This window comes from Coniophora puteana (genome assembly GCF_000271625.1).
Source record: "Coniophora puteana RWD-64-598 SS2 unplaced genomic scaffold CONPUscaffold_14, whole genome shotgun sequence".
Taxonomy (NCBI): Eukaryota; Fungi; Basidiomycota; class Agaricomycetes; order Boletales; family Coniophoraceae; genus Coniophora; species Coniophora puteana.
In genome coordinates this window covers 976142-999935 of record NW_006913066.1, presented here as the reverse complement: position 1 = coordinate 999935, position 23794 = coordinate 976142, and the positions used below count along the sequence as shown (strand labels likewise).

General features: G+C 51.7%; 2 protein-coding genes across 2 annotated transcripts; one reads left to right on the top strand and one right to left on the bottom strand.

Annotated features, from left to right (window-relative positions):
* Nucleotides 1–2715: 2715 nt before the first annotated feature.
* CONPUDRAFT_131031 (acid phosphatase) lies at nucleotides 2716–6121 on the bottom strand. Its single transcript, XM_007775461.1, has 5 exons — nucleotides 6064–6121; nucleotides 5500–6001; nucleotides 5262–5431; nucleotides 5085–5209; nucleotides 2716–5023 (listed from the first exon to the last, which is right to left on the bottom strand). The coding sequence occupies exons 2-5, from the start codon at nucleotides 5683–5685 to the stop codon at nucleotides 4206–4208; spliced, it is 1299 nt and encodes a 432-aa protein (XP_007773651.1). The 5' UTR covers nucleotides 5686–6001; nucleotides 6064–6121; the 3' UTR covers nucleotides 2716–4205.
* Nucleotides 6122–8456: 2335 nt separating this feature from the next.
* CONPUDRAFT_131026 (uncharacterized protein) lies at nucleotides 8457–23161 on the top strand (the record flags this gene model as incomplete). The annotated part of the gene is made up of 26 exons (XM_007775460.1): nucleotides 8457–9350; nucleotides 9431–9658; nucleotides 9964–10386; nucleotides 10591–11388; nucleotides 13533–13618; nucleotides 15833–16096; nucleotides 16147–16417; nucleotides 16474–17241; nucleotides 17356–17852; nucleotides 17904–18393; nucleotides 18451–18616; nucleotides 18671–19244; nucleotides 19299–19366; nucleotides 19434–19613; nucleotides 19682–19694; nucleotides 19749–19910; nucleotides 19961–20091; nucleotides 20145–20230; nucleotides 20279–20356; nucleotides 20427–20530; nucleotides 20584–20634; nucleotides 20789–20893; nucleotides 20945–21022; nucleotides 21087–21098; nucleotides 21152–23037; nucleotides 23086–23161. The coding sequence occupies 12 exons, from the start codon at nucleotides 8457–8459 to the stop codon at nucleotides 19051–19053; spliced, it is 5268 nt and encodes a 1755-aa protein (XP_007773650.1). The 3' UTR covers nucleotides 19054–19244; nucleotides 19299–19366; nucleotides 19434–19613; nucleotides 19682–19694; nucleotides 19749–19910; nucleotides 19961–20091; nucleotides 20145–20230; nucleotides 20279–20356; nucleotides 20427–20530; nucleotides 20584–20634; nucleotides 20789–20893; nucleotides 20945–21022; nucleotides 21087–21098; nucleotides 21152–23037; nucleotides 23086–23161.
* Between the last annotated feature and the right edge of the window lie 633 nt (nucleotides 23162–23794).

The window sequence follows — 23794 nt, the reverse complement described above, 5'->3', positions numbered from 1 at the left end:
TAAAGTGCTCGTGCTTCAAATCTGCTTAGTTCACGTGTATATGCTTGGTAACTCTGATACTTGTAAAAACGTGCCTACAGGCTTGGCACGTAGCGTGTGCAGCTGTATACAGGATCTGCACTGCCTTTATTACGTTTTTGAGTTAACGTCTCACCGGCACCATCAAAAGCTTCCCATTGTGATAGTACATTGGTGGACAGTCGAGACCATTGTTGAACGTGATCTCCATCACACATGTGCGGATCAATATAAGTCGTACACATCTTTAATCTGTTCTGTTTCCCACAGCTCAAGACGGTCCTCCCGAGAGAACGGCGACAACACAGAGCTTTCCTCCGTCCTTAGCGGAATCATATACCCATACACACAAGCTATCAAATACTCATCGGCATTGTCACACACCGACCGTGGCGGTCGCGTTCGAATGTTCATTTTCACGTTCGGAATAGACCGTGGCGTAAGTTCACAAGGGTAACGTTCGTTTGAATTTGATACACCGTTGTTGTCACCGGGTCTGTTCATTACCGGTCGCACCTTTTCCTTCAAGCAGTATGTCTTTAGCGTACTGAAGGTGTCTGCTTGCCCAGAAGCGCCAACGGGGACATATTTAAGGGCGCTGAAGCAAACTGAAATAGAACCATCATTTCTTCTTTTGACCGATTCCTTGCCGATTCCCATGAATGACCCAAACGCGGTAAAATACGCAGCAGGCAAGTGATTCACTTCCTCCTGTCATAATTGGCGAGCTCAGCGTAACCCATAACGTTACAGCCGCTGGGGCTACTATGGCATTTTATGACTACCGTCCGTATCCATACCTCTGTATGGCATGAACAGTCAAACTGAAACACCCAGTCTTGAACCTGAGATCAGAGGTGATTAATTGATTAGTGGCTTTAGTTGTTGCTTCTCAGATAGATCATTGCTTCTCTTCTTAGGTTCAATTTATCTGGGTAGGAGTTTCAGCCCAGTCTAAGCCAACCAGTCATGAACTCTGACCTGTGCGGATGCGGAAGGCCAAGAAAATATCTCCTATGACATTTGTCTACGGCATCGTAAGTGTCGCGAATATATCAATAATCTTGTGTGGAAGTCAATATTGGTCCATGCACTACCCACAGTTGCGATATTTCGGATTGGCCTGGACGGGGTAAGTAGATACAATAAGCAGTTGTATGATATTGCTGATACGCAGGCAGAATAATGATTCGTATGTGATACCAGACCAGTACAGCTTCCACTAGGTTTATCCCAGCAGTCAGAGTTGGAAGTGTGCCCCTCACCACTCAGGTGAGTTATGTTCAAGTGTTCAAGTGGGCTCTTACTGAATTAACGAAGACGTACGTAACATAAATATACAATTTTTCTGGTCTTGAACATTATGCAGATGTGGGCACCTGACTTTTATTTCATGAAAGTCGCGACTAACAACCTTTAATAAACGAGGCGTTGCGATAGAAATATCCCTGCATGTTCCGGCAACCGTTAACGTAGTTTTGATACAAGGTATGTCACGAACATTTACCGATACAGAAGCTCACTCGTGAGATACAGGACTGATGGCCTTCCGTGCCCACATCTTAACCGGAAAACGCAAGTTCATTCCTGTTTTCTTGACAACAGGCTTTGTAGTGGCCCAAACGCTCAACATCGCGTCTCATGTTGTATGGGCGTGGGGTCCTGTTGAATGTGAGCTGTTCGCCACATGTGGATGATTATTTCTAACAATGCAATATTGTCCAGGGGAAGAGGGCGTCTTGGAGTGTTCGATGATGTTCAAATCGAATCTATGGCTGCGACCCTTGGCTACAGGCATGATGCTGGGTTTTGAGATTTCACTCTGTATCCTTGCTTTGTATTGGGCCATAGGACACATGAAGTATCGCGGATTTCACTACAGGGCGAGATCGAGTGTACCTTTACCTTTGATTGTCTTCTGGGATAACATAGCGTCTTTTCTTGTGTGAGCCATTTCCTTGGGCGTCATACCCCCTTAGTTGACCTTGGCTCAGTATATCCCTTGACTTGATTGCGGTAACGATTGACCACATCCCTTACTTACCAACGGTGAGTAACAACGTGTCATGATCTACACCGGAGACTGAAGTACATTTAAATTGACGAGACTGCAAAGGCTTATGGTGGTTTCATCGAGATCACCAAATTTGCATTAATGGCAATCATCGGGCCAAAGATGATCCTGAATCTGCGGCGAAGAAACGAAGAAAACAAATATGAAGAACAATCAAGCGTCTCAAGCCTAATTTTTGCCTCTCAACCGCTGGTCCAGCCGTGATGGCGACGGAGACCAAATAGTATGGAATCCCTTGAAGGTTTTATATTTCCCCGAGAACATTATCGGATAGTAGTTACTTAGCATATGACAACACGTATATAACCAAGTTTTGCGTTTTCAAGCTCAAGTCCCCAAGCCTGATGTGATGTTATGTAGATAACATGTTACGATGTTGTTTTAGATTAACCGCCCTCGTCACTACCCCGGTGTTTCTGAAACGACTACGGTGTCGCTCACACAGGAACATCGAGCTCTATATCTCTTCCACATCAGTTGGTCACATCTAGAGCATCATGAGCGTTTTTTCTGACGCTCGTACAAGACTACACAACACCTTCATTGAATACGTATACAATGATATTCCAATCCGTCTCATACATATTCCATCCCTCGAGCTCGTCGATCGCAGATACATTTGGCAGCATTTCAAGCCCTCCATCGACGCAGTTGATGACAAGCGCCTCCAGGCGGCCGTTCGAAATACCAGCATCTCACGAGACTTCGAAATCAATGGAGTCCGTGACCTCGTGAAGGAGATTGTTCGCTACGCAATCTTTTCCCACCGCTGGCTCGACAACGGCGAGCCTACGTTCCAAGACCTTGACCAATCTCGCACTCTTACCGGTCCTGGATCCATCAAGCTAATGAACTTCTGTGAGAAAGCACGTTCCTTCGGGTGCGATTTCGCGTGGAGCGACACGTGCTGTATCGATAAGACGAGCAGTGCCGAACTTGACGAGTCCATCCGGTCCATGTTTCGGTGGTACCGGGAATCAAGCATCTGCATCATCCATCTTGGGCAGACGCACGGGATGCACGACCTCGCCGGCGACGCGTGGTTTACGCGCGGCTGGACATTGCAAGAGCTGATCGCCCCTTCGCGCATAAAGTTCTTCTGCGTAGATTGGACACCGCTGAGCGAGCAGGACAACGACAAGCGGGACTCGGTAAAGAACGAAGTGGTCTACGCAGTATCAAACATCACCAACATTGCCCTGTTCGACGTCATCACATTCTCGCCTGGCCTCGTCGGCTTCAGCGTGCGAGACCGGCTTTCGTGGGCAGCGGGAAGACGCACGACACGCATCGAGGACATGGCATATTGCCTCATCGGGATGTTCGATATCGATCTCTCCGTCGCGTACGGAGAAGGAGAACGCGCGTTCTGGCGTCTCCAGCAAGCGCTCGTCGCGAATACCGACCGATGGGAAATCTTTGCGTGGGGTGGGAAGCCGTCTCGGTACAACTCGGCCGTGGCGAGCGGACCGGAGTGTTACCCTCGCTTCCCGATCGACAACGGAGGTAGCATATCGCACTTTGGGAATGCAGAAGAGATGGAAAGATGGGGGATGGCGGGAGACAAGACCTTCGCATTGACGAACCATGGCCTACGCATCAAGGTGATGTGGCGTAAAGTGTGGAAGGTGGAGCAACACGAAGGCAAACCCGAGCACTGGACGATCAATGCATCTTATCTGAAGCCTTTCATCGCTGACACGCTACCTGGCGACAGACCCCTGACACAGGTTTGCCACAATAATTGGAGATACCCACTGACGGGATTGTCTGTTGGCATATTGGACTATGATCACCCAGGAAGTTTGGATGCGAGTAGAGCGTACACGGCAATCCTCCTACATCACTGGACCGACGGGACCGATGTTTATGAGAGGTTCTCCACCATGGAAGTCATGACTGTACAACCAGATGACAATGCTCACGTTATGACCCCGGCGGACATTCGCATGGAGGTCAGCAGCGCCATGACTCTTGATGAGGCGTCGGAGTGGTTGCGGAGCGTGGAGGAAATGTACACAGGACCCCAAACCATATACATTCGTTAGAGATGGACCGCTGATAAAACAAAAGCAGCACGTGTACGAAAATTAATGCCTATGGCTTAGCTTGACTAGGAACATTGCGACCAGACCCCATTTCCATTCGAGCGAGCAAACGACTGACTCTGCACGAAGTCCGTGACAGTGCACTGTCCGTTCCCGCTCCCGCAGAACGCGAGCGGTTGCACTGCGTCGTTTACCAAGATGCGGAGGTTCGCCGTCCCGCCACAGTCCATCCTCTCCACAATCATGCGCGCTGAGAACGGTACCAGGCGCGAGATGAACCACGTCCTGTTCGGGTCCGCCTCGCTCGTGCTGAGGTTGCCGCTCTGTGGGAAAATACCGATTGCGGAGTAAATCGCGATCATCTCGTGGTCGTGCGTGAAATCGGCGTAGAATGATTGTCCGAGAGGGAACGTCGAGGGGTCGCTGTCGAGTGTGCTGTTGGTCTGTGTCGCGTCCTGGACTGGTTGGTCCGTGAGGCGCGCAATCAGCTCGTTCACCCAACCGACGCCCTGGACCGGGCCGAGTGAGTTGCCGTAGCCGGTAGAGTAGAAGTCGTCGATATCAAGGTAGTATTCGAGGCCCTCGAAGTCGTCCTGCGTGAAAAGGTTGCACCACGGACTCGGCTGCTCGAACGCGACGGTCTCGAATGGGCACAGCTGGAGAAGGTTGGCGACGTCTGACTTGCCGATGCTGGCGCCGGGTGCGTCGTTGTTGATGCGATCCTCGATCGACGGTGCAAAAACGTCTTTCCAAGCGTCCGTCTCGTCATCAGAACTGGCGGCATTGGGGCACATGTTGTCGTCGAGAGTGTCATTGGTAGACTGGTCAATGATAACGGTCAACTGCGGGGATGACAAGGCGCCACTACTCGCAAATGCGAAACCTGATGTGGAAATCCTGCCGCGTTAGTGCCAAACTACACAGGCGAGCTATAAATAGCTCACCTGCGCTCCAGTTCAGCGCCGTCTCAACAACGCGCTCCGAGTCGGATGCACGAAGGAACGGCAGATTGCTCGAGTTCACCAGGGATGCATAACGTGTGTAATGCGTCTGACCCGCATCATAAGATCTAAAGATGTTCCCGTTCAGTGTCCGCAAACGGAGTGATACAAAACCCTTACTGTGCAGCGCCAAAAGGAACAAGATCGTCCTCGCCGAGCTGGTACGACCAGTTGGAGAGGAAGTCGTACTGAGAGCCATTGAAACTTTTGGCACTTTGCAATTGCTCCGCGCTTGCTTTGAAATCTTTACCATCGCTGCTAGTGGGATACCGTGCGCCATGGCGTTGTAACTTCAACAGCGTGCGCATGTGTGCGGATCAGCGCCTGCGCTTGGAGATAAGCGGAATAAAGGACGTACAAGGTTGACCTGGTTGATGGTACACCCGTCCGGTGGTGCGGTATAGTTGGCTGCATTGTAATATGGCGAGTAGGCTCCCCAGTACTGGGTGATCGAGAATGGAACACCGAGATCAGGGGCAGTGGGTTGAACGTCAGCCAGAGCAAAGCTTGCAAACGCGAGCACGTTTGCGGCTTGACGCATCATGATTGGGAGGCGCGGGGGTGGGGAAGGGCCCAAGGTGGGATGGCAAGCTTAAGCAGGGTGGGCGAATCACATCGCCGAGGCGGACGAGGTTTTATGCGCGACTGGCCTCGCAAAAATATACGCGCGTCTCGATTTTCCGGATGGGCATATGACTTCCGAGGGAAGATGGTAGGCGTGGCGTGCATCCTCGCAGTACTGATTCAGGCTGTCAGCGTGCTGCTGCGGGGCTTTACATGGGCTTCGACAGCTCGAGAAGAATGCCGATTGGTAGATCGAAAAAATCGCCACGCGCTAGTCGAGCGGAGGCGACGTAGATCTACGTAGATAATAGAATTAGATGCTAAATTCAGCGTGCAAGAGCAACCTGTCAAGACCTACCACACTTTCACTGTCGATTTTGCTGGCAACAGCCATCAATGGGGTTTGCACGTTCGTCAGCGCATGATCGTGGAAACGAAACGTTTCTCGCCTTAGATGAGGTTGTGCTCGAGGTCACCGTCACGGCCAAGATGACAGCTGGGAGAAGAAGGCGGACAAACGCCATCCTTGCTTTCTAGAAAACCAGATCGTGTCAACAATTCGCATAAGTAGGGAAAACATAACTTGCGTGCGATTGTCTTGTGGCTGTCCGCGGCAGGAGTTAGCCGGTATCATAGCCGACAATGCTTCCGATCGTCCAATCCCGGGCGAAGTGTACGGCGAGTCGCAATATATTCGTTTAAGCTCGCAAGCTCTCGCAAGTCATTGCGAGGGTAAGAGATAGCGGATGTATCATTGAGTGTTCTGTGGTAGAATCGTGCACGCGTGGTTGAAGAGCCGGAATCCGAATGCAGAAGCCTTCGAGGATGGTTTTCTCAAGGTGGACGCTGGTAGATATTAAATTTAGCAAGCTTCTAGGAACCGTGATGCTCTGAGAGAATATAGCACAGATATGAATGGGAAAATACTGAGCGCGTGTGGCGAAGCGATATGCCGAGCTCCTGAAGCCTGGAGGCCGAATGATGGAGGACAGCGCAATCGTTAGGCTTAAGTGCGTTTGTGAGGCATTCGACCCCGATATTGGGCTATTTCTAAGGCTCACCAGATTGTTTAGGTTGGTGGGTTGATTCCTAAAGCCCTTACTCTCCCTTACTGTATGGCGGCCTCAGCTAGTCAATCGCTGACACCAACCCGGGACTTCTGAGTCCAAGCTTCAACTGAGGTGCACACCTTCGGGAGTTTGCGAAGCTGAGTCTGAAAGTAAAGACGCATCACGCTGCGGGCGGCCAGCTTCCTTGTGCACACCCGAGGCTTTGAACTGAATCTCTCCATGTCCTTTCTGCATCGAATATGTGGTCTTCTGTCCGCAATTGTCCAGCAAAAAGGGGTATAGCCTTCACGTCCACATGACTAACCGTGCCGATTGACTCGTGCATTGTCGGATGCTATGGTGGCTCGAGCTACCATTTCAAGCCTCACACGAACATGCGCACTATCACGCGAACCGCTGGCGGTCGTCGAACTACTTGAAGTTCTACTTGTAAGTCTTGTCATCGTGTTCGCATCAAACCCATACTTATGCGTCACAGTGTAGTATTGAGGTCAACGTCTTACATGGTAGTCCAGGGCCTGTGCCTGATCATTGAGGCGCCTGACAGTTTGAAGAACATTCTCTTTCTCCTCAACGCGGAAGGGCAACAACACATTTCGTGCACCTATGGGATGTACGCGTACTAGACGTACAGTAACACGTTCGCTATATGTTCCACGAGTTTACTACTTATTGCTCGGCTTATAGCCGATGTGCACAAGAGCATTTGCATGAGAGACCAGAGCAGACAAGCGAGGCTCGAGCGTTCCATCAAAGGTGCTCGACTTAGCTGTCATCACAAAGTATATCGGAGTTCGAACTCATCATTACTTACGCATCCAAATCACTCGGACCCCAACCTCTGTCGAGACCTGCTTAGGGCCGCTTTCTGACGTGCTCGCACTGCGTTTTGACTCCCAAGCGACCCCCACGTTGCCTTCATCTCCTTGCTGAGTGCAGCTCTGTGTAGCCGCTAGCGATATCCTCCATCGTGCTGCGTGCAGCAAAGCTGATGGCTACCCGCCGTCGTGCGCACTGCGGACATCGAATTTAGTGGGTTCTACGTTTTGCTTCCGTGATGGGCGGTGGTAGGACCCCCGAATATCAGCACCAAAGGATGGTCCCGGTTCGGACACCAATTTCCTTTTTTGGACGAGCAGGGCGGGGGAGATCGGCGGACATTTGGGCTTCTGGGAGCGTGAAAACAGTCACGTGAATAACCAGGCCGGGTACCGGGATTTCCCCGTTCCGGACATTTCACGGACTGGCCACAGGTCCAAGGGTCTCAGGCCAGGTCCCCGCCACGGACAGGGGTGGTCCATCATAGGGTCCGGGGGGGTCTCCAGGGGGGTCAAGGGGTCGGGTCAGCCACACAAGCACAGCCACAGCTGAAGCTCTAAGCGCCTTTCTAAGCGCCTGCTCATCGCTGTACCTCGCCAAAGTCGCCCAATGTCGTCTCACAGGGCCTCGATACATAGCTAGTCGGACTGCAAACTGTTGTATTCACTTGTACAGCATTCTTTGCGAATCGCGAGCACATACAAAGGAGAATAAATCAATGAAACAAAGACATTATCACGGCACCAGGGAGCCAAACTTGCCACATCAGCATGATCTCCTCGAGCGAAATTTTCACTCTCCTCCTCTTATCTCTCTCCTCCACTGATCTCTTACCCAGCTCTCCTCATCGACCAGCCTTAAAATGAATGTAAGTCGTCGATACCATCATAATCCTCCTCGGGCTTACCTCCTTTATCAGCGCCTCGATATAAGCCTGGGATCGAGTGGGCTTCTGCCCCACCCGGACCTCAGCATCGTCGATTTTGTTCAGTTCAAGATCCCGACTCAAGCCAATGTCCACATACCTACGCCTGCCAGCAAAAGTTTCAGCCGCCAGCTGCCCAACCATACCCTCGACGACCTTCGCAACCGTCTCATCCCCCCGCAGCATTGGATCGATGACCTCGGCAAGCACATTGAGCTGGCCGTTGTCGACGGCGCCCAATCCATCGTGGATCCCCGCGAGACCAACTTGCATGTCCCGTTGAAGGGATACACCTACTGGAAGGAAGGCGCGCGCGTGTCTCGTAAGGTCTCCCTCTGGGAAGCAGGCTTTGCTTGGCTGTCGAAGTGCTCGACAGTGCACACGTTGACGAACGCCGCCACTGATGTTGACGGCGCCATCCAGGTGCTCCGGGGTATGGGCTGGGACCAATCCCTGCACGTCGTCGGCGAGGGCGTCGGCTTGGAGACGTTGTTATGTCTCCTCGCCGATGGGCACGATGGCTGGCTGAACGACGACACCATCAACGCCGCGATGCGGGACTTATCAAGTCGTGCTCACCTCAGCCCAGCTCACGCCGACAACGTGGTCGTTGCTCCCACTCACTTCGCGAACGGCCTGGTGTCGACATATCTCAACACGAACGCGAACAAGCAGATGAATGCGTACCTCAAGTGCTACCAGAAGCTCTTCGAGGGACCTCAGCCTCGACGCCGATTCTTGTACCTGCCTGCGAACATTGACGAGGAGCACTGGGTGCCCATTCTCGTTGATTTCCCCAAGAAGGCGATTAGCTATGGTGCGTCGTCTGAGGTGATGAAACACGTACACTACTGAATCTCCTCTTAGGCGATTCGATGAAGCCCGTCAATGACAAGCAGATCCCGATGCAGGTCGTCGACGCCCTCCAGGATTGGCTCCTCGCCGCGTTCGGATCGCGGTTTGAAGACCGGGGCAATAGCCTGCCCCACGGCGTGCAAGCCGACGCATCGTCGTGCGGCATCTGCACAGTCAACACGATCGCGCATGACCTCTTCGGTGACAGCCTCTTCACCCACAGGCAGCGTCACAGCGAACGGATTCGGCTGTTCACTCGAATATGTCAGCAACAGCTTAGCTTGGTATGTCACACATGGGTACTCACCGTTTATCGATGCTCACATTTCTGCAGGAGGCTGCACGAGTCGCGCGCATGGCCGCTCGTAGACCAAAGAAGGCATCAACCTTGCCAGTACCCCCGCAGGCAGCGCTGAACGCACTCAGCAGCGAAGCCACTACCTCAAGTACGATCAGCGCCTCCTCAGCGGCAGGCGCTCATGTCGATGATGACGCCAATCCGGGACCATCAATCTACGATGGTGATCTCGACGTCGCGGGCGTTCTTCCTTTCAAGGACGCGAACGTCTCACTGTTCGACTTCCTTCAGGCTGAAGGCACCGTGGGCGAGCACCACGCCTCATCCTCTCGTTCCCACCACCACCATCCCCCTTCCACCTCTCATACCACCCGCCACCCACCACCTCCTATGCACCATTGCTCCCACCACGAACCCTTCAGTGATGACTTACCAATCGGACTCGACATCGCCAACGAGATCCTTGCTCAGTTTGCCGACCACCTGGCAGCCGAGCTGGGTCCTGATGCTGGGGCTGATATCCCTGGTCTCGACGGCCCCATCGAGGATGTTCCCGAAACCGATGTTGATGATTTGAGCAGCGAGTACACGGACGGCGACCTGTCGTCGGAGAGTGGCTGGTCGTCCGACGGCGACTGGACGTCCGAGCCCGAGGAGATCACATTGTCGGACGCAGCTTCTGACACGGAGTCTTGGGACGACCTTGCCATGGATGTAGACACTGTACCAGAGGATGAGGGAAAGGAGGAGCAGGGCAGTTCGCGCAAGCGAACGCTCCCCCCGTCAGCAGCTACGAAGTCGGTGCCGGGCGTTGACAACCGTCGCAGCAAGGGGGAGTCAAAGGCTGAACCGGAGCTCCCGGCGAAGCCGTCCAAACGCGCCAAGCGGAACGCGCCAGCTCCAGGCGTTCAGCGTCAGAAGGGAACGTCCCTGTCGGCGCGAAATGAGCAGGCTCTGAAGAAGGCGATGAAGGACGGAAACTTAGAGGTAGACGAGCGTAAGAAAAGGACGTACGAGCAAACATGTCGGGGAGTCGATGAGCACTGCCGCTTCCACTACGTTCGCCGGTGGCGCGTGTACCACTCTCGCTGCCGGTGCTGGGTCACTCAGAAGGGGCCCTATAACACGCAGCGGTTCAGAGCACACGCGAAGAAGTGCAAGCCAAAGGGACAGACTCATACCTTAGATGGCTTTGTTATCCGAGGTCCGGCAGGCCCTCCCTCCGATGACATTCCTCCTCCACCCGACGACGATGACTCTGACTCCGACGATAGCGATGACGATGAAGAGGGGAAGGGCGGGATGAAGGTGACGAGCGATGGGAAGGGGAAGATGGAGGTCAATAACAAGAAGAGACCCGCGCGAGAGCCACGGCCGTGTTTGGGCATAAGCGGCGCTGACGATTCCCGCGTTAACGTCTATCTCCGTCGAACCGGCGCTCACGGAGGCGGCGGTCGCTCTCGCCATGACCTCGCCCTCAACCTGTACCAACTACCCTTCGGCTCCCTCACCGACGCGCAGAAGGATACCGTCATACTCGCCCAGCGTCACAGTCAGACGTGGGTGAACGATCACCAGAGACTGCGGGTCTTTGCCCGTGACTGCGACGGTGTCGTTCAACCCAGGCAACCAGCAGGGACTCGCAAATGTCCTCACTGCCAGGCCGTCTTTCGCTCAAAGTCGTTCCGTAACCGCCTCCGCGCTCGGGTCCTTCCTGTGATAATTGATAAATAAAGAGCGTCAGTATGCGTTGAGAGAGTATGAAATAACAATCTTACCTCGGCAACTAGCTTCTCAAGTAGTGTTTTAAGGTCAGGTCAGGTCCGGTTATTTATTATTGTTTCACTATAACCAATAACTGTAACCGGTCATATCATCCTGAGAAATTGGTGACTGATGACTGGACCTACTTTGACCGGTTAAAACCAGTTATTACAGCAGTCAAAAACCGGTCATGACTGGTTATGCACTGACCGGTTATCGACTGGCTATTGACTGGTCAAAACCGGTTTTACCCTCTGTAATGATATCTAAGACCATAAAATTGGAATCTATGTGCTGCTGGCTGGTGTCTACATTGAAGAGCAACCATTACATAGTAGTAGTCGATTTAATATAACACATCCTCGCTCCTCATTTCCTCATCCAAGCGGCATAAATCTTCGAACTCATCTAGGGAGTATACTACCTGCTCCTCCTGACCAAGGTTCCATAAAGCGAAGTCAATGACCTCTGGCTTCCAGGCATGCTTCAACATCTGGAGCTGCTCAAATCTTACTAAACTGAGACGCGCTCGCTTGTCTGTTGCAATTTCTTTCGCAGCTGAGAACAGCCGTTCACAAGGTACAGAAGATGCCTGTATTGGGAGAATGTCAAGTGCAATTCGGGACAGCGTGGGGTACTCGTGAGCATGTGTCTAGAGCAACTGATTAAAATGACATATAAAACAGCATAGAATTAAAAACGCACCGACCACCATTCTACAAGGTCTGCATCCTTGGATACATCCTTGAAGAATGTCTTAAGATAGCGACGAAGTTCAGACTGCCAGCCTTCCTCAAAATCATCGGGGTTGCTTTTCTCCAGTAATTCACGGCGGTAGCAATCAAAATCGCTTTCAGGCTCATCCTGAATATGAGGTTCAGCCGGAGTAATTGATGCTGAGCGTGAGCGATTATTGGAGGAAGTAGATAGACGTCTATTCCAGTATAATTCCATCTGCAGTATATTTAGTGAGGCAGAGTCTCGAGGAAAAATAGACATGTGCTTACCATTTCCTCGCTCATCCTTGTAGCCTCATCATACCAGTTCTTGGCATGCCGATCACCAGCTGCCTTCGCCTTTTTCTGTTCCTCAGCACCTCCCCACTTCATCTTGATGTAATCGAGCTTAAAATAAGGGTGTAGAACTGTATGCACAGGTTATTACAGGGAAAGGATAAATTCATTGAATAAGCGTACTCAAAGACATGGGGTATGCCTTCTTTTTATCAAGAGGTGGCCGGTATTTCTTGATTTTGGTAATACCAGCTTCGATTCCAGGTTTATAGTCGGCATACTTGGGATTGCTCGCTTTTTGGTCCAAGTTGTGATAAGATCTTCAACAGCAGGAATAACTCGCCACAGAGTTGGTGCTTTATCAGAGGAGAAGTATTGCTGAATTCGATTAGCATCCTGACATGGTGTATAAGCACAGTGTAGATAGAATAATTGATGAACCCACTCGAAGAATATCAATTATGACAGGTAGTCTTGCCCAATCACTTTCATCAAGGCGAAATGCTGTCCATGGGATATGCCTGAGGATGCGCCCATCCTTTCGAAGTGTTGTTATAGGACCAAACTTTGCATCCGCTGTAAGTACAAACATATTGATAGCCTGAAGAGATAAACAACTGATCAGAGAGATATAAGCCAGTATTAAATATGATTTACCTGTCGAAGTGTGTATGCACGCTCACACATACCAGATGCTGTCCCCCAACGAGTGTTTCCATGTAGCAAGATCACCAGATCATCATGAGCATCAATTCCACTTTGCTTCTGGAGCATCTTGAAGTGTGAGATACGCTGACCACTAGCTTGCATCTGAGTAGAACACATGATTAGCACTGTGAATTCAACAGCTGCGCTTCACCCACCTTAACTGCCAGAGTGCGAATAATAGCAACTATATCAGCAGCTGTGCCACCCATAATCTTGTTGTTTAGGTCCTCTGGATCATATTCCCAAATTGCTGCTGTCGTCTCAATAGCAGCAGTCTTAGTGACCCAGGACATAAAGTCACAAACACCCAGATTGATGGCATGTGCAATGCAGCTAATAAAACATGTCAGAAGGTGATGATTATAACAGATAAAGATGTACGGGTATCGTGACTCATCCGAGTCCCAAGTATCAAGAGTCTTGGTGTTAATATACCGCTCAATGGCTGTAGCAGTGGTGTTGTTATTACCAGCATTGTCTGCAGTCAAGCCACCAAGCTGAAAATGACAGTAAAAATGCGAAACATGTTATGATTTGAAAGCAGTAAGCGCACCTTTGATCCACCCTCATTAACAATTCCTACTCGTTCACATAAACCCACAAAATACCTCCCCAAGTTGCTGCCATCATGGACACCTGAAATCGGCCGAAACCCAAGGACTTCTGAACGAAATATCCACTTGCCACTAGGCACAACATCAATCCAATGTCCTGTAAGTCCCATGATATTCATCTTTGTTGCATCAACTGTCCAAGTGTCTGTTGTTGTCGAAACCATCCCAGGTGCATTGGTAATATCTGTGTTGAGCGCAGTGATTAGCTTGCCATGCTCATTGTGAAGGTACACAGAGATGTTGTGTGCACTGGGGAGGTCCTGAGGAATTGTTTTGGGGCGCATGGACACAAGAGTATTGCGGAATGTAGGCTCATCAGCAAGGGATATGGGCTGAGGATATGTTAGAATTGCGACTTTAATTATATGAGTAATTGTGCTTGCCTGGTCATGGCATGCAATGTGGCGAGCCACAGCACTCAGAACATCTTCACGAGTGAATTCTCGAGGCCCTATGGCCGGTGTAAACCCAAGCTTGGACTGCTTTTTCCCTGCCTTGGCCTCTGCTTCAGCTGTTTGTTGCTTCTTCAGCAGCTCGCGTGGGATGGCACGGTCAGACAAAGGGATTTTGTTCTCCTCACAGCGAGATTTGTACAAGGCATAATGCTGACGACAGTGGACACGTATAGACGAGTTTCCACCAGTGTGAAAGCACTTTCGAAGGCCATTTGCTGAAACAAACTTCTCATTGGCTCTGCGAAGAAAGTGTGAGGTAATTACATATCTGATGAGTTTAACCCAATGAAAACTACATACTTGCATTCCTTGCACCAGCGTCCACGCAAATCCATCCGAGTTCCATCCATCTGAAAGGTGGCATTGACAAGATCTGTGAAAATAGTAAGAATATCCTTGGTAGTGTCACTTTTCACCCCAAGTGCTTCGGGAATTGGGGCTTGATGGCGCTCTTCTAGACCAGAGCAATCAGAATCCTAATCCACAATTAGTTTCGAAGCAAAAACATCGCAGCTTTAGAAAGAAACTGACCGATTTTTCCTCATCCTCTGAGCTGGATTCCTGGCTCGAATTTAAAGAGGTAGAGTTGACAGGGCTAGCAGTGCGCTGCCTGCCACTGTTCTTCTTATGTTTAGATGTGCGTCTCTTCTTCTTGGGAGGCTGTTGTTGTGTTTTATCAGTACTAGCACCAGGGCGCTTTGGTGCTTTCTTGACACAGTGACCTTTTCCGAGTGCTTCTTCAGTAGAGGGCATGATAGGTGTGAGAGGTGTGAGGTCGAAGCGAAAACTGGAGACACTTAGTTAGGACTCTCTAGCATTTTATATGATTTTTCTAGGTGGCTTAATTCGGTCATAGCGAATGTATTCACTCAATGGAACAAGGCATACCACTTAGAGGTCAAATGTCAAAGCCAGGTTGACCAACTTAGATGTAACCAAACAACGGCCGGTCTGTGCTCAATAAACAAAGCATACTTGTATGAGATACAAGAAGCTGTCTCATTGGAGATAACCTAGACAAAGGCTACATAGCATTGTTGTATTTCCGTATGTTAAAACAACAGAATAAAGGTACATCACTCAGGGTCAAAGTGGTTGCTCAGGTCCATACATTCTGAGTACAACACGGAGTTGCCATCACGATTTTCCACTTATATTTCAGCTACATGTGCAGAGAATAATACAACGTCCTCATTGTACCTCATAAGCATGACCTCCGAGCATTTGTTTCATTTTGTAAGCTTGTCTGCCGTGCGTACAGACTTGTCAATGCTTGTGACTAGAGCATGCAACATGCCACGGAGTTAGCCGGGGTATGCTACCTTTATAATTACAGCTATGAAGATAGCCGGTTGTGACCGGTCATGACTGGTTATTACCAGTCACTACGTATTTACTAAAAGTGCAAGACCCATAACCGGACCTCGTTCAAGCGTACTCTAACCGTTGACCGCAGTCACAGCATGACTGGTCAAGGTTCGGTCTTGTTTCGGTTAACGTCCGGTCAGCCTGACCTGACCTTCAACCTCTATTCTCAAGGCCTTTGGCACGGGCAAGCAGTAACCCGAGGCACTCAGCGCGGTACTCGGCGTTGATGTACCTGTAGTTGTCCTTGTCGGGCTCGGGAACGCGTATGTGTGCGCTTCGCCAAGCTAGTTTTGGACGGCGCATTCGATGACAAGGAGGTCACCACTGGTATGGTCGAGGCGATGGTCGAGGCGCATGACCGCCGAGAACGCGGCGTTGGGCTGCAAAACTTTCCTTATGCCGAAGAATTCAAGCGGTTCATGCACGAGCTGGCTGTCACGTCGCCGGAGATGTATCGCTCGCTTGCGAAGGAGATACAGGTTCCCACCATCCGGCATTTTCAGTACGTATGCTATCATTATGTCGTGGCTTGTATACTAATCTTACACTCAGGCAACAACGAAGCAGAGAGGCGCCATTCCCTCTCGAGGCCGGCGATGCCAACGTCAGCCGCGCCCTCACCTACCTCGATGCCATCGCCTACAAGGGCCCAGTGGCCATGAGCGTTGACGACACCAAGCTTGAACCCTCGCTCTCCCTCATCTGGGATCCCGCTCGCGAAAGCTACCTTCTCATTGGCAGCGAAGATGGGCCACTGGCGGTCAGCGACCCTGACGAGCTCGGCGACCTCCTCGAGCAACACAAAGACAAGAAGGCCACCAAGGTATGTGCCTCAATGGCTCGGACACTCGGGCGCGCGTCTCTAACACGGTCTATTAGCTACGATTATGGACATTGCAGGTTCCCCTTCCCGACGTGCCCCCTCTCATCCTCGCTGTTCAGGCCATCTCCAGTAGCATGCCTGCGAGAGAGCTGGCGCCCCTCTCATTGACGCTCATACGTGGGCTCACGAAAAATGGAGTCAAGTTGGTCTCGTACGCATGCGATGGAGCCGACACCGAGCGTCTTTCTCAGAGGATCCTCTCCATGAATGCTGACGATCACATCACCCATACTATCACTAATCCCTTGCCCAACCATGCCGACTACGTGCTCCACATCCCAGTCTTCAACGGTCAACCTGTCGTCATGATGCAAGACTCCAAACATGCCTGCAAGAACTGTCGTAATGGGTGCTTCACCGGGGCCCGATGCCTCGTTCTTGGGAACCATCTCGCTATGTACGCTTACGCGCGCGATCTCGCTTTCCATCCAGAGGGTCCTCTACGCCGGCGCGATGTCGAGCGGCTGGATCGCCAAGACGATCGTGCAGCCACGCGTATGTTCTGCGCGACGACGCTGGAATTCCTCACGGAAAAGTACCCGAAGCGCGCCGGCATGATCGTCTGGATGTTCGTTGCTGGGGAGATCGTCGACGCGTATCAAAATCGCGACTTGCCACCAATGGAGCGCCTTGTCATGGTTCTGCGCGCGAAGTCCTTTCTCGAACTATGGCGCATTTTTTTGGACACGATGGGTTACTCCGAGCAGCGATACTTCATCTCCCACGACCTGCACGACATCTTGAACACGTTGGCCGACGCGCTGGTATCGCTCACCCTTGTATACCGGGATCACTTGTCTGATGATCCCGATGACCCTCCCTTCCCTTTCCTGCCCTGGTTTCACAGTACCGAGACGAATGAGCACGGGTTTGGGGAGATGCGAAAGGTCAAGCCGGACTTTACGCTCAGGGACTTCGTCTACATGCGGGCGAAGGTCGAGCGTCTCACGCGGCGGTTTGCTGATTCCGTGAGCAAAGGCGACAGCGCGGGCGCCGCTCAAGGTTACTCCCACACCTGGTGGGCGCGTCCTGAAGTCGACCTCGCGAAGTTGGCGGTTTTCCCATCCGACGAGGGGATCAACGCGGCCGCTCGTCTGGCCGGTGACGAGGCATTAGCGCTCTTCAACATGCTTGATGTCAACCCCTCGGATTTCCTAGAGGGCACTCCCCACCCCCTCCCATCGATCGACACCTGGTTTGCCGCGGGCGAGGATCCCGTTCCCTTGCCGTCAGGCAAGTCGGGGCGACAGGCTCTTCAAGAGGCCATCGACGCTCAGTGTGCGTCACTGGATTCCATGCCCAAGGACGTCGCCACGGAGGTGAAAAGCCTGACGTACGCGGCTGTTGCATTGGGTCTCGACGACGACGAGAATCTGTGAGTGTGAACGTTGTTTATTTCTACACTTCGACTGATGTAGTGCCTCAGCTTGGACGACTCGGAGGACCCATCGCCTGAAGAAGATGCTGTGATGGCTCAGCGTGATTCACGGCGGATAGACGACGTGTTGAACGGCGTACGCGATGTCAAGCGCGTCCTGGTCGATGAACCTGAGGTCCACTATGAGGTGTTCGACATGACAGCGCTTGTCGCCCTCCGTCGGCGACACGAGACTCCCTGGGCTCGTACATGCGCGCGCAAGAACACGCGCTCCAAGAAGGGGAAGGGTGTCGTGGATGAGACGGACGACGATGCGGCAACCGACAACAACGTAGCCGCCGCTGGTGGACCGGACAAGGAGGCGATGCGCCAAGAGCTGGCGCGCCGACTGACCAACGTCATGCGCAACCACCGGGAGGATGAAGCACTCGACGGGACGACGACCGGCGGTAATCGTCGCATACGAACGGCGGGGCAGGTGCGGTTGACAGGGAACTCACTCAACGCTGAGCTAGCGGCAGGGACGCGGGCTGTCGAGGTGCGTTCACGTCGTTATCGCGTGGTGGCCCGTGGCTAACTGGGTGGCGGGTTGTAGGTCAAGAAGCTGCGCAGTCGTGTATTCTCGCAACACGATCTCGCGCCCGTCGCTGATATCGTCGACGCCTGCATCGACGCTAGGAATGCTAAGCCGGGCCGAGAGCCTCTGGTCCCCAACGCATACGCGTTGGTGCTCGTTGCGGAAGATGTATGGATTGGGCGCGGTGAGCCTCCCTGTCCCCTTCGAGAGTCCACGTCGGCTTACACAGGCTCTGCAGTGATGGCTATCTATAGCCAAGGAGGCTCGACGAGCATGCCTCATGCTTGGCAGGAGCGCATTGACAGCGTCGGTTTAGCTTCCTATATTGTCCTGCAGCTCTACGAGCCAGGTATCGTGCGTCATGTCTTCCGCGGAGTGCACGACTCAGCCAAGGCCCTGGGAGCATTCCGGTTTGCTCATGTCCCGGTTGTCCATTTCCTCCAGCGCGTTCCTGGCCCGTTCTCTCTTTCTGCTGATGACCGCTCGCTTATCGTCAACCATGCGGCTTTGGGGATGCTTGTGAACTGGCGAGGTCAGAGGCGTTCTCTGCTCACCGCGGTCGTCGACTACAACAAGGAGGCAAGGAAGTCGAAGAAGAAAGGCAAGCCGGATACCAAGTAGGTTCATGGACACCTCTACGATCTTTATTTAGTGTATAAATACTCTGTATGTATGTTTTTCGTGACTTTTTGAGGCCAGGTGCCTTCGTCCGGACATTATGGGCGCGCCTATAGCGTTTGGAGGCCAGATCCCGTGTCCGGACAAATGCTCAAAAACTCCCGAAATTTTCGGGATCTATAGTGGGATGCCAGGTGCATTTTGCGGACAAATGGCCTCTGAAAACCGGCTCAATTCGGACATGCTAGTGGGGGGTCGGCACCATCCCTTGGTACGGATTTTCGGGGGTCCTGCGGTGGTCTGCGGTGGTGTCACTGTCGGTCTAGATTTTTAACTCCGGGTCGACATGTTTTGATAACCGTCTCATTAACCCAATGGGACAGAATTGAGTCTCCCGAGGCGTCGTGGTTCCTTCTCTCTTCCCTTCCCTTCCCCCTCCAGCATCCGGATACCTACGCCTTCCCCGTGGCTGGGCGTTAGTCATCGATGCTAGTCCACCATGTCCGGGATTCTGAGATATCCGGAGACCCATATCGCGGGATGATTGAGGAGAGGATGGGATAGTGAGTCATCCTTCGTGCGCTTAATCAAGTCGTTCCCTGAGGGTAGCACCGCATCCCGTGCCATACAGCTTCGCTACGAATGTGCGTGTTTTGCGCGTACCCTGTTGTTCTCATGCATATGCTGATTTTCTTTAGTATGTAGCGTTCTTGGGGTTCACTATTCTAGTATGGGATCAACTGCTTACGTTTGGGGACGAGGTACTTTGCGCCTTGCTATGATCTTCGGAGACAGGTGTGGCCGCTTATACCATAGTCTCATGAAGGTCGAGTTCATATGGAAGTCGCGCAAAACGCTGAGTGAGTGCATTGCTTGTCGGTCTGTCCCGCGATATATCTCAAGACCTCAGTGTCCTATCTTTTCCTTTTGGTACGCGACACCAAGTCTTTGGTATTGTCTGATGTCGAGCACCTACCCCGCTTGTGTACACCTATCAGAATCGCTACGTGGCTCCCTTCGGCTTCATCGTGTGCTTCTATGGTGCGATCAAATTCTAACAATCCGTCTGCTTTGAAGGTCTGACGCGTAAACAGCATATATGTCTCCCAGTTTCACGAACTTGGTGAGCCTTGTTAACATCTACGAGTACACAATGGCCCACTCGTATCCTCCCTTAGGAGTTCGTCATGTTCTATCTTGCCCACCTATCAAGCTAACGAACCACCAGGTGCCAACATTTCGTTGTGTATGAGGGCGCTATGGTCACCGTTAGTGTTTATATAGCAGAGTTCACGATGCTGAAGCGGTATGTCGTTATTGGATACGTAGCACTTGGGGGATCCCAGGAACCAATATATTCACTCACATCAACGCAGGGTCTTGGCACTATACCAAACATCTCGGACAGTCCCGATAATCGGAGGTGCAATTTTTGCCACGTCTCTCGCCACTACCATTGTATTGCTTCATAATGGGTACCGTAAGTTCTGCCAGCTTTACGTCTTGCCAGGGTTGAGCTAACTCGTAAGTCAGCTGTTCCTCATTCATCAGCGGTTCACAGTAAGTCACTCAAGTGTCTTCTATGTAAGCATCTGAGACAGGTGTAGCTTGCACCGAGATAAATCGTGATGACCCATGGAAAGTTTGACTTCGTTTATAGACAACGTTAGGTCGCTTACATTTGACGTTTCAGGGGCATTGCATCAGCGGAAATCTGGCTGATTGTTGCGTTTAATAGCTATATAACAGGGTGCATTCTGGCCCGAACCCTTCCATCAGGTTCCTGTAGAAACGTCGGTGCTATCACCCGTGCACTCATAGTTGATGGTCTGATTTACTATATGTGAGCGCTCACCGCCGTCTCTACTAAAACGACGCTAAACGTGACTCATAGCGCTATGCTGATCCTTTGCGTCTTGCAAGGCATCCTCATAATCGTAGCACCCGACTACCTTAAGAATATCTTCGCGCAGTGAGCACCTTTTTTTTCCTTGTCAGTTCACGGAATCTGACGATGAGCGGATTTGGCATGTTAGATCAAGGCTGCAGTGAGTTCCCTCTCGCTGACAACCTAGCTAAGCACTCACCATGACACTTCTAGTACGACTGTCGCGCTGACATCGCGCATGACACTCAACTTGCACAGGGAGCATCGGAAATCTACTCGTAAAGGCACACGACACTGGGAGGACGCTACATCAGTGTTTCCGACAATCGAGCTTACTTCGCATCCCATCCGATAGAGTTTGGGGCAGATAGCTATATGTTTTATCCTCCATTATCTTCCCAACCGGATATCAGGATGTAGCTTGACGGTGTCACGTCGGTGAAGTACTGGACGACTACGTAACCCAGTTTACCTACCACTCTGGTCCGTCGAGGTTTCAATGACACTCGATCGGCGCCCTGAGATGCCCTTCACATTATCAGCGCGTTCATTGACTCAATTTTCAGCCTTGTGATGAATCCTTCATAAGCATATAGTACACTGTACGTGATGTCGTAATTGATTGCAATAAACCCTCCTTCGCAATGCGCTCGCTCATAGGTATAGCTCCCGAAGGTCTTCTTGGTGCGCTTTATTGACCGTGACGGTCAAGATGTTCTCCGTCATCTCCTTCTCGTACTGGCGGAGCCCGTCATTCCAGCTAAGCAAAATCGCAGTAAACTTCCTGTAGGTGTCGATGAATCCCTGCCCTTCGTTGAGCCAGCTGTCCAGGATCCCCAACGCCCACTCCGCACCCTCCTGCGTCGCTCTTGCGGGAATCCTCTTGCACGTCACGACAACGTTCTCGATGTCACCGCTCGCCTGCGAGAACGTCATGGTCTGCAAGCCCTCGGACGTCCGACCAATCTCCAGGAGGTCGACGGTGATAACAAGTAGCTTAGTGCGCATCCCACTGTTGGTCAACGCAAACAAGTGATACCCCACCTCGTACTCGTGGTCATACTCCGCCGCCGTGTCGTCTGTTTTCTCTCCGGGCTGAAGAAGCTTTCGCTGATGTGGCGTTGCCCATGGCGGATAGCAGGATGGGTGGGAAGGAATAGCGGCGTTATATGCGGAACACTGGCCCTTCCACGCGAAGATGTCCCACTTGTCGTACCGCTGGAAGATAGCCTCCATCAGGCGGTAAAACGCGCGGCGACCTTCACCATACGCGACCATGAGACTGACGTCGAAGATGCCGATAAGACAATAGGCGACGTCCTCGATACGGGTCGTGCGGCGGTCCGCGTACCACGCCATCTTCTCGCTAACCCTATCCGTTCCAGGCTTGAAAGCGATGAGGTCTTCGACTGGGATCCTCGTGATTTCTGAAATGCTGTTCAGAAGTTTGGTCCCAGGTACTTTGTCGTTCCAGCTACCGGGGTTCAACCCCCTCCACTCTTTCGTGTAGAACTTGAGTCGGGGCGGGGCAACGAGCTCTTGCAGCGTCCAGCCACGCTTGAACCACATGTCTTGGAGAATGTCGCTGTGCCCGGTTGTGTCGCCCAGGTACGCTATGCAGATATGAGCGTTACGATAGTACCTGAACATGGATCGGATATTTTCGTCGAGCTCGCCGGGATCTTTCTTGTTAATGCAACACGTGTCCGACCACGCGAAGTCACATCCGTGCTCGTACGCCTCCGAACAAAAGTTCTTCAGCTTGCTATATCCTGGTCCATTCCTCACTTTCTCTGGCATAGTCTTCGGGTCCTCCAGGTATTGAAAAGTAGGCTCGTCGTTTCCCCAGCGATGCGAAAAGATGGCGTACTTGACTTTGCTCGTGACAACGTCGTGAATGATCTTCTCACGATCGGGATTGTTGGGATTGACGTCGTCATTGCTAAGCTGAATGTTCTTGATAGTGCTTTCAAAGTGCGCTTTGACATCCCAGCGCTCCATGAGTCGGATATTGTCCAAGTCCTTGACGTAAAGCAAGCGGGTTGGCATTTCATTCATGACATATTCCTCGTAAAATTCGTTGAGTGGATCAGGCGTGGCTGGCGATAGGTGAGACGGAAGTGTTCCAATAGATGCAACATGTTCACCTTTGAGCGTGACTGACATGACTTGGTGCAAGGAGACGTTGAGGAGCCCGGCTGTGTCGACGGCTGGGAGTAAGTGTGGTCGCCGACTGCGTTATCAGAGCGCTGGTGCGCATCAGCTCACGCACATTAGACGCCCACCGATCTATATCGCCCGAGTTACGGCCCTATTAGCATGTAATATCAGATATAATATCAAGTTGTAAGTTACATCCTGTTAAGTTGAGGTTACCGCGTCTTAAATGTTACGTTTTTAGCGCGTTAGCAAGTAGTCAATTGGAACCAGGGAGGGCGCGTATACATTTGGAACGAGTTCGACAGGATTCAACGAATCGGGGGCTCGACTCAGACATCGTATCGAGAGATGCGCATGGCAAAAGCCTGGATAAGAATAGAATAACGTTCGCAGAAGCAAAAACCAAAGTCCTGTGAGGTATAGTTACGGCGAACCTCCGAGGAGGAACGTATGGTGCACTCAATTTGGAGTCTCCCATCGAAGTTAGCCGTGACGGAAGTCTTGGTGCAGAAGCCAGGAAGTCCAAGGAGGCTTATACCTCCCATAGGTGAGGCGCTCACTGATCGCACTACAGGCAAAGCGCTTCATTCTCATGTCGAAAACCCACAAGAAAATGAACTGGAATGGAATCATTTTCTTGTAGATTTCCGCAGGACAGAAAAGTTAACATTTTCTGAGACGCCGAGTGCCCTAAAT